The sequence below is a fragment of the Orycteropus afer genome, unplaced genomic scaffold (assembly GCF_000298275.1).
Source record: "Orycteropus afer afer isolate SDZICR_OR568_19922 unplaced genomic scaffold, OryAfe1.0 scaffold00026, whole genome shotgun sequence".
In the NCBI taxonomy this organism is placed as follows: domain Eukaryota; kingdom Metazoa; phylum Chordata; class Mammalia; order Tubulidentata; family Orycteropodidae; genus Orycteropus; species Orycteropus afer.
In genome coordinates, this window is record NW_006921613.1 from 10,315,167 (window position 1) to 10,325,354 (window position 10,188).

The 10,188-nt window shown below is 38.9% G+C and overlaps 1 protein-coding gene across 1 annotated transcript in view; it reads left to right on the plus strand.

Moving 5' to 3' along the window:
• The window catches only part of SHC4 (SHC adaptor protein 4), a 174,349-nt gene extending 165,815 nt beyond the window's left edge, over window positions 1–8,534 (plus strand). The window contains exons 11-12 of the mRNA XM_007935202.2: window positions 5,421–5,674; window positions 8,379–8,534. Of these exons, the coding sequence (XP_007933393.1) occupies window positions 5,421–5,674; window positions 8,379–8,534 (410 nt within the window). The remainder of the gene's footprint in view (window positions 1–5,420; window positions 5,675–8,378) is intronic.
• The last annotated feature ends 1,654 nt before the right edge of the window (window positions 8,535–10,188 follow it).

Sequence of the window (10,188 nt, forward strand, 5' to 3'; positions counted from 1 at the left end):
CAACTCCAAAGCCACTGGTAAATAATGTTGATTTAAGAAAATTTAGTAAAGAGATGGAAGAGGAGTAACTTTACAAGCACTTTTCTGCAAAATATTCTAGATACCCCTGTAACCCTTTTCACCTCAATATTTTCATCTATTTCCTTCCTTCTCCCCACAAAATTCCTTTTTAGTCTCTTTAGGCACACTTAGCCTCCCTTATCCAGACAAATGCTTACTGATCATTTCAGAAAAACAAGACAAAACAAAAGAAATGCAAGGAGACAAACTTTCTATCCCTCAAGCTTGCTCTCAGGGCTCCTCAATTCATCCTGTGATTTTTCCAACATAGGAAAAGTTTTGATCCTGTCTCTGTTCTTATCAAACACAGCAAAAGAAAATCATTAGTTCTGATACTCTCTAATTTTTCTATCAGTTTATTATTAGTTTCTGTCTAAGGTGTGATAAAGAGACCAAACAAACCAACCAACCTGTGGTTTAAGAAAGGACCAAAGTTTATTTCTTTTGCCTGACAGACTAGAGGTTGGTGGTCCAGGACTATCAGTCTGCTTTGCTGTTCTTGACACGAGGCTTCCATCTCTGGTCCAAGGTGGCTACCCGGTCTCTCACCATCACATCTAATTCGGCTGATGGAAAAGAGAGATTATCAAGGGGAGTGCCCAGGCATTCCTGTAAAGGGCATAATTCAGAAGTGACAGACATATTTCTTCTCACCCACCATTGGAGAACTTAGTCATGTAGACATATCTAGCTCCAAGGAAGGCTAGAGATTTGCTCCAGGTGTATGGGCATGTACCCAGCTAAAATTTAGCAGCTGTGTAAATTAATGAAAGGAGAACAGATACTGGTAGACGACTTTCTCTACCACAGTATAACTTTCTGCTACTTGAATATCTGTAAGTATTTCTCTTCTTACTCATGTGGCTAATCTGACTTAGGATGTATGTTTTATAAACTATTTTTAATTTAAAAGTAATACGAAGGTTGTTTCAAATAGAAAGTGCCCTTGATTTTTAGAGATGCATATTGAAATATGTGTGGACATAATGATATGATCGTTACTGTTTGCTTTAAAATTATTTACCAATAAACAAATAAATAAAGTGTTATCTATGTAGCTGGGATAATGTCTATGATATATTGTTAGGAATAAAATGTAAGTTGCAAGAAAAAAAAAGTAGAGTAAGTGTTTATGGAAGGAGTTTAAATAGTAAAGATGGTATAAAATGAAAAAGAAAATGCTCCTTCCCCTGCCCTCATCTCCCATCCAACTCCTTAGATCAGTTTCTTCTGATTCCTTTCAGAATTTTAATATATAGATGAGTATTTATCTATCACTGTTTAAAAATAAATGGAAATTTATGATAATCTTCTTCTACATTTGATTCTGTAGTTGCTTCTACACTTGGTCTTCTATTTTAGAGATCTCTTCTAATAGCGTATAAACAGGAACACAAATAAATAAGTAAAAGTAACATAAGGCAAAAGCCCACAATCAGCTGAAAAATAAATAAACAAAAACTGTTTTTTTTGTTTTTTGTTTTAATACAGTGTTGAAGCTTGTTGGCTTCTAAGGTTGTCTTGGGACAAATTTGCTTTGCTACAAAGATGGAGAACCAATAATTTCAATTGCTCCATTTTCACTTGCTCCATAGTATGTGTCATAATTTATATAGCCAGCCTCCTATTAATGGACATCTGAAAACCAGTTATTTGCTAATAATCAATATTAAAATAAACATCCTTTTATATGTGCTTTTTTAAATTTGAGTTAATCAATATGCTGTCTTCACAGTTCACATTGGTTTCTTTAAATGCCTTATCCTTCCTTCTTCATTGGCATTATTTGCAATTGTTTAATCCAGAGTTTGCATGTTACAATTGTGAACAGTATATCCTCTCATGCTCATGGCCATCAAGTCAGATCCGACTCATAGAGACCCCTCCTTGGGTTTCCAAGGCAGATTTCTACAGAAGTAGATTACCCAGTCTTCCTTCCGAGGAGTGGCTGGTGGGTTTGAACCACCAGCCTTCTGATTAGCAGTCAAATGCCTTAGACACTATGCCACCAGAGCTCCTACAATATATCCTATTATTTGCTAATAGGAACTTTAAGATGACCTAACTACTCTCTTTCCTAAGTCCTATCACTTTTGCAAGAATGGTCTCAAATAAAGAGGGGTCTTCCTGTTGCTTCCTTTACTGTCATTACTTCTGAGAAAATGTATTGTCATTAAATCAAGTCAACAATATATTATATATAAAAACAATATTTAGATGATGACTATCTTTTGCAAAATCACCTTTACTTAAAAAAGGGACCAAAATAAATAAATAAATAAATAAGAGACCAAAAGAATAGATAATGCGTCGTGGTGTTAATGGTGGTTTTATTTGGTGGTGAGACCACAAGTGATTGCTTTTCTTTAGTTCCCAGATTTTGAAAAACTAGCCTGTGTAACTTTAAAAGTTAAAATAAGAAAACTGTTTGTCAGGTATCCTGCTTTCAGCAGAATTAGATTTTCAGTAAATGCTTGGATGGCTGAAATCTTCCACAACAGTCTATCTTGCCTTTTGCTAACAATTTGGAGAACTGTGTTAGGAAAACATTCTCAATGACCTCCTGCTGGCTGATGATCTGTTACCTCATTTCAAGATGACACAATGTCTGTTTTTCTTTTGTTTTGTCCTCATCTAAAATCTTTTCACCATAATCTCAGAATAAACCAAGAGCCATCATGATCTAAGATGTGTGTGCCTACACACACATACACATGCATACAGACACATATGCACACATGTATGCACCCCCTACTCACTGACAAGACTCTTTCACACATACGTACACATATGCACAGATAAACACACATGCATGTTTGCACCCCTTTACTCACACAAGCTTGTGCTTTCTCTCTCTCTCTCTCTCTCTCTCTCTCACACACACACACACACACACTGATAAACATAGAGCTACTCCTCAAAAGTTCTCCATTATTCCTGAAAGCTTGCAGCACTGAGGCCAACTATAAGAATTGTTCATCTATTCTGGATGCATTTCTTCCAGTTTTTGCTGGCAACGATAGAAAGACCTGAATGTTTGTAGAGGAGATTATTTCCAGCAATTACCAGAGGCCACAGATATTTTTTTCAAAGATACATTTGTGAATGCTGTGTCACAAATGGGGTTTGCAGAGGAAAGTTTTTAAGTAGTGACAAAACTATGACACATTAAAGGGAGAGTTGAATTATGGCTACAGGGCATTGGCTGACTGCCTATAGCAATGAGTTCCTGGGATGGTCATGTATAAATTGTAAAACTCAGTCAAGAGGATGTCTCATTTGTGAAAAGATCCCTGCATAAGGACATGAGATCACCTCTTTGCGTTTAAAAAGATGAAGGCTGGTTTCAATAGTTATTTTCCTGGTAAATTTGCCATATTTAAACATACAGCATAAGTTGTAAAACTGAGTCAAGAGAATTGTTCAGACCTTTACATAAGGATATGTGAACACTCTATTGCATTTAAAGAGACAAAGCCTGGCTTTTCTGGTTTTTTTTTTTTTTTTTTCTGTCAAATTTACCATAGTAAGCATATAACTCTTACTTGGCTTCGTGTGTACAAATGCCATTACTTCTGGTCATGCTGTATATCACTCTTATAGCCTTGCCTATATACTAGAGACCTTGTTGAGTACTACAGGAGTAAAGAGGCAAGACCAGTTTTGAAAACTAAAAATTCTCACCTCCAATCAAAGGCATTGGAGTGTGGTAATTAAGGACCGGGGCTTTAAAGTCAGATGGATCTGATGTCAAATCCCAGATTCACAATTTACTGGCAGTGCGATTTTGGGTAAGTCACTTAACACTTCTACATCCGTTCTCTTACATGCCTAGTTTTGATAGATAAATGAGCTAAAATGTATGTAAAGCATTGGCAGTGCCTGTCTCTGGATGGTGCAAATGCTTAAGCTCTGGACTGTTGTTGTTATGTGCCATCAAGTCGGACCCGACTCATAACGACCCCTCCTTGGGTTTCCGAGGCGGTATCACTAGGGAAGTAGATTGCCCAACCTTCCTTCCGAGGACTGGCTGATGGGTTTGAACTGCCAGCCTTCTGGTTAGCAGTCAAGTGCCTTACTACTACCCAAAATAACCCATACAGATCTCTATAGGTGTAAGGCCTGGTAATCTGTTTCCAAAAGGTCACAGGTTTGAAGACCCAATGGAGTAGTTCTGCTCTGCACACTTGAGGTAGCCATGACTTGGAATCAATAGCAATTAACAACAAAATCATACTCAGTAAATGGGAGCCTAGGTGACCCAGTGGTTACACCCAGAAGCTCTGTGGGAGAAAGACCAGATGATCTGCTTCTGTAAAGATTACAGCCAAGAAAACCCTCTGGGATAGTTCACATTGTCACATGGGGTCACTAGGAGTCAGAATCGACTTGACAGCACCTAACAACACCCACGTAGTCATTACTGTGACTATCAATATTTTAAGTGCTGCCTGGATGCACCTTCTTATCGCCAGCACTGGGCAGCACTTATTCATTCTGCAGAACCTCTCTGCTGTTTTCACCCTCTTTTATCTGGTCAAGGGAGCTCTGGTGGCACTGTGGTTAAAGCATTGGACTGCTAATCAAATACTAGGCAGTTCAAACTCACCAGCCTCTCCATGGGGAAAAAGATGAGGCAGTCTGCTTCCATAAGGATTGACAGCTTTGGAAACCTTATGGGTAAGTTATATTGTGCCCTATAGGAACGCTATGAGTCAGAATTGATTCACTGGCAGTAGGTTTGGGTTTTTGGTTTATCTGGTCAAATCTGCTTTGTCCAGGCAAATGTCTGACACAAATGACAGAGCAGTCATTTAATAGCTATGCTATGAAGTTCAGCATAGCTTTAAAGTTTTTAGTCAGGAGAATCTCTAGAAGCACATTAGTAATTTGACTTGTAAAAATGTGAAATGCTGAAAAGTGGGCACAGCCCCTAGTTACTATAGATACTTTTAAGGGGTTCCGGAATGTTGTTAGGAGCTATCTGTAATCCAGGTACAACACTAAGCCTCTTTCTCTTTAACCCATAGCCTCTGGGACATAAAGAGCCTCTCTCTGCACTTATAAAAAACAATTTTCATGGGTCAGATCATTTAGCATCTGAAAGGAAAACTCCTGCACCTGAGCAAGCCTTTCTTGGTAACAGAAGCCAAAGGCAATGTTTGGATCTACCATTAAATTACAGCCTGTTGAAATCTCTGAAACAAAAACTTCATCTGTTCTTTAAAAAAAAAAAAAAAAAGGTATTATTTAAACAGTGCCTGACACTCAGTAGGGCCTAAAGTTATATTTGCAAAATGAATGAATACATGAATGAAGAGATAACTTGGTGCTGTGTCTGTTTTGTGTCCTGACTTCAGAAGCACCAGAAACTGTTCAACCAGGTGCCACAGCCCAGCCTGCCAGCTCATGTTCTTTGCCACATATTAAGCAGCAGCTGCGAAGTGAAGACTGCTACCATGGCAAGCTGAGCAGGAAGGCAGCAGAGAGCCTCTTGGTGAAGGATGGGGACTTTTTGGTTCGAGAGAGTGCAACATCCCCTGGTCAATATGTGCTGAGTGGACTACAGGGTGGCCAGGCAAAGCATCTTCTCCTGGTGGATCCTGAAGGCAAGGTATCACTGGCCTCTTGTTACAGGCTGCATAGGATGTTGTTCTATTAAGGATACTCTGAATGATGGACCTAAAAACCTGATATTGAAGAGTGTTCAAGGTTAAGGGCTTACTTTTTCTTGAAGCTTCCAGCTGGAGGAGGAAGTGTTAAGTAGAGGTTAATGGAGGAGTTAGAGTAGAACACTAACCTGGTATCAAGTGGAGGACAGCCTCTTTTTGTCCTATTCAATCCAGTTCTACAAATCAAATGAATATCTACTACATGAACACAAGGATTCACAGTTAGCTATTGCTCAGTATTAAATACATAGTCTTTGCTGTCAGGTTACTTATAATTCCAGGAAATAGATCCTTAAATAATTATAATGTAAGGCTGAATGAAATAGAAGAAGTTCAACCAAAGCATTTTGGTGTTTCTCAGGCTGAGACAAACTGAAAAGGCTTATTGAAGGGTCTGATAGCTAAGATGAACCTTGACAGGAGATAGAGTTTCAAACGGAAGGCATTTAGAACACAGAGAACCCCACAAGCAGGCAGAGCAGTGGAATATTAGTATGTACAGCTGGAGCATAGGATGCTTGTAGCTGAAAAATGATCCTGGGAAGGTTGGCTGGAGCCATAGTGTGGGGTGGGAATGTATGATTTGCCAACAGTGGAAAAGCATTGGCAGTGTTGGAGGAGCCTGTGTGAGAGGAGCCATAGCCACCAGTCTCTGCAGGGCCAGGCCGGTACTATAAATGAGTAAAGCTGGGCATAGGGTGTGCTGGGCTGTGGTGAGCTAGACAGTGCTGTCTTGTCTAATGGGAATAGTCACCACTCAGCTCTGGCCAGTTATTACCATGTACAGTCATGGCGCAGTGACACCAGATCTGATTTTCTCAAAGAAGCCACAAAACCTGAGTCTTGTTTTTAATTCAGAATACTTAAAAAGCACTCTATGGGTCAACACTACCCTACTCCTACCCAGCAAACTAAATTGCCTTTGTGGAGTTTTTGACCAGAGTAGCCAGTTTACAATCTCTGTACTAGGAAGAAGGAGCTCTGGTGGTGTAGTGGTTAAAACGTTTGGCTGCTAACCAAAGGGTCAATGGTTTGAACCCACCAGCCACTCCACAAAAGAAAGATAAGGCAGTCTGTTTCTGTGAAGATTTACAGTTTTGGAGACCCAATGGGGGTTATTATGAGTCAGAATTGACTCAATGGTAGTGAATATGAATATGGTTTGGTTTGGTACTAGGAAGAATGAGTTGACATTGTGTACAGGATTGATTAGAGAGTGAGAATAATAAGGGATAGAGAAAGAAATTAGAGACTTATAGGTGAAAATAGAGAGGGTCTCAACCCAGATGGAGGCCAGAGAAATATAGAAGGGAGAGCAGAGTGAGTTGGAATTAAGAACATGGAGAGCTGATTTGATGTGTTTTGGGCATGAGATGGAGGAGATAAAAACATCTTCAAGGTTTAAAGACATTTGAGAGTAAGTTGGAGACGTTGGCCCTTTTACCTCTAAATACTTGAGTATGTATTAGGAAAAGGATATTCTTTTACATAGTCATAGTACAATGATCAAAATCAGAGCATTTAACATTGATACAATACCACCATCTAATTCATAGTCCATATTTGAATTTTGCCAATTATTCCAATAGATGTGTATGTTGTTAATGTACGGAAAACCCATATGTAAACAGAACCCAAAGAATCCCTTATAGGGGAGTTGTTGTTGTTGTTTGCCGTCGAGTCGGCCCCGACTCATAGCGACCCCTCCTTGGGTTTCCGAGGCAGTATCACTACGGAAGTAGGATTGCCCAACCTTCCTTCTGAGGAGTGGCTGGTGGGTTTGAACCACCAGCCTTCTGGTGAGCAGTCAAGTGCCTTAGGCACTATGCTACCAGAGCTCCTAGGGGAGTAGCTTACAGAATTAAATAACAAGCTCGTCCCTGGCTGCATCCCTTCCCTCTCCTGAAAAGTTCCCAGCCACCCTCCTAACAGGCCAATACATGGTGAGGCTGAGGAGCCAGTGGAGTCAATGTGGATAGCAATGCCTTCTGCCCATGCACAGGGTGAGGATACAAAAATATGTGGGAGACAAGCCCATAGGAGAAGGCGTAGCCTTAGGGAAAGTAAATTATTTTGGCATATTGACAAGAAGTTCTGCACAACAAAAATTTGTGAATAAGCTACTGTGAAGTCTGCAGGAAGGAGACATGAATTCCCATTAGAAAGGTCTGAGCAGGTGTCTTGGAGAAGACAGGATTTATGTTGAGCCACCAAGGTGAGATAGACTACTCAGGAAAGGCTTGCTTCCTGCAGAGACAGAGGATTATGGAAGTGCTTCTTTTGATGGAATATAACTGTGATCCTGGGATCCATGTTTGTATACAAACCAGTTAAATATTTCTAGACATAGTGACATGATAGACTATATCAAATAATAGTATAACAAAGAGACTGATTAAAAGCTTGGCTGGGATGACAAATGTTTACCATTTTCTTAACTGTATAGATGTTTGCTTTAAAAAAGTAATGAGGAGTAAGAAAATTATTTAACAAGGGACACTGTTTAAAAGTACTTTTTTATTTTCTTTATTCAGTAAAAGATCTATTTCAGTGATATGTGTAGGTTTTTTTCCCCCTGATTTTTTTTATATCTTTCAAAAGAACTGTTAGTATTTAACCTAACTACATTTGTATTTCCTTTTCAAGGTGAGGACCAAGGATCATGTATTTGACAATGTTGGCCACCTTATCAGATACCACATGGATAATAGTTTGCCAATCATCTCTTCCGGAAGTGAAGTAAGCCTTAAACAACCAGTGAGAAAAGATAATAATTCAGGACTTTTGCATTCCAACAAATGACATTATTGAAATACCATCCTACTGATACGTCAAGAAACGCTGTTTTTGTGTCAGATCACAAAGAAAACTCAAACTGTCTTTCTCCGATTTGTGTTATGAGACAAAGATAACATGGACATTGTTTCTAAATAAAATAGAGCACTAACTGTGAAGTGCATCTTTCTAGCACCATCATGGACTAAGTCCTTTATAAAACAAAGAACTAACAAAAGTTGATCTTCAGAAAGTGAAAAACAGAAAAGGGGAAGAGGATTGTTCCATTTGGAAAGAAATTATACATATGCACGGATGTCACTTTTTAAGGTCACACTGCATTGATAACAAGCTAAAAGCACAATTAAACCTTCACATGCTAAAGACAACTTGAATGAACTGCTGGGGCAGTGGTATGTGCCTTTCAACTTGATATTTGGGGCATTTTCATATTGGGGAGATTAGTTCTAAGTGTCTTCATATTCTATAACTATAGAACCATTTGCCAAAAAAGAAAGTGTTTTTTCCTTGCTACAAAAAATAAGAAGCAATTTGCTTGATAGCTACTTAGTGACTTTATTACATTTTCTGTTGAGTAGCATTTTCATAGTAATGTTCAAATAAATTTGACATTGAATACGGACTGTGTCTATGCCAGTGGAATCAAATCAGAAACCACTGAAAGCATTGGTCTGTTTCATTGGTCTGACCCATTTGCCAGTTAAAGGATTGAAGCCCAAATTCTCTGGCCTGGTATTTCTTAATCTTTGGTATGCAGACTATTGATATGCATCTGAAGAGTCAAATGTATCAATCATTTCTGATTTCATCATGTTTCTCCTCCTCCTCTCCAAAATAATTTCACAAGTGCAAGGATTTAAAAATTGGGAAACAAAGTCAGTGCTCTTCATATTGAACATCCAAAATGGTTCCATTCTTATTCAAAATACTGAAATTATTTGAAAATATTGGCAAACATCTTCTGGGCCAACTGCCACTAAATCATAGTCCCTCATTTACATGTATCCTCAGCACCTTTTCTTGATGTGATCAGACAAAATGCAGAAGGGACGAAACATACAGAAAGATGTTGGAAAGATTTGCCACACATAGATCCAACCATAAAACTGATGGTATAATTAAGCATTGTGTAGGGAAAAGCACTGGACTGGGGCTCAATAGGCTTAGGCTCTGAGTCTCGTTGGTGTGACCTTGAGCAAGTTGCTGAATCTTCTGGACTCCAGTTTGTATAGTAATGGAGCCAACTTAGGTGAATTCAGAGATCCATTCCAGTCCTAACATTTTATGTTGTTGTTGTTGTCATGTGCTGTTGAGTCAGAACTGACTCTTAGCGACCCCTACTTGGGTTTCCAAGGCAGTATCATTATGGAAGTAGATTGCCCAATCTTCCTTCCGAGGAGTGGCTGGTGGGTTTGAACCGCCAGCCTTCTGGTTAGCAGTCAAGTGCCTTAGGCACTATGCTACCAGAGCTCCTATTAACATTTTATAAGTTTGTAAAAAGCAAGTTTTCTTTTTATTAAGGTTTGATGTTGATAATCAGTCTGAATAGTTAAGATGAAAATACTGTTTTTTTTTAAGTCTGTATCTTCAATCACAGAATGAATGGCACAACTGAGATCTACACTCAGGTAGTTCAGACCCCAATACTTTCAGTCTAAAA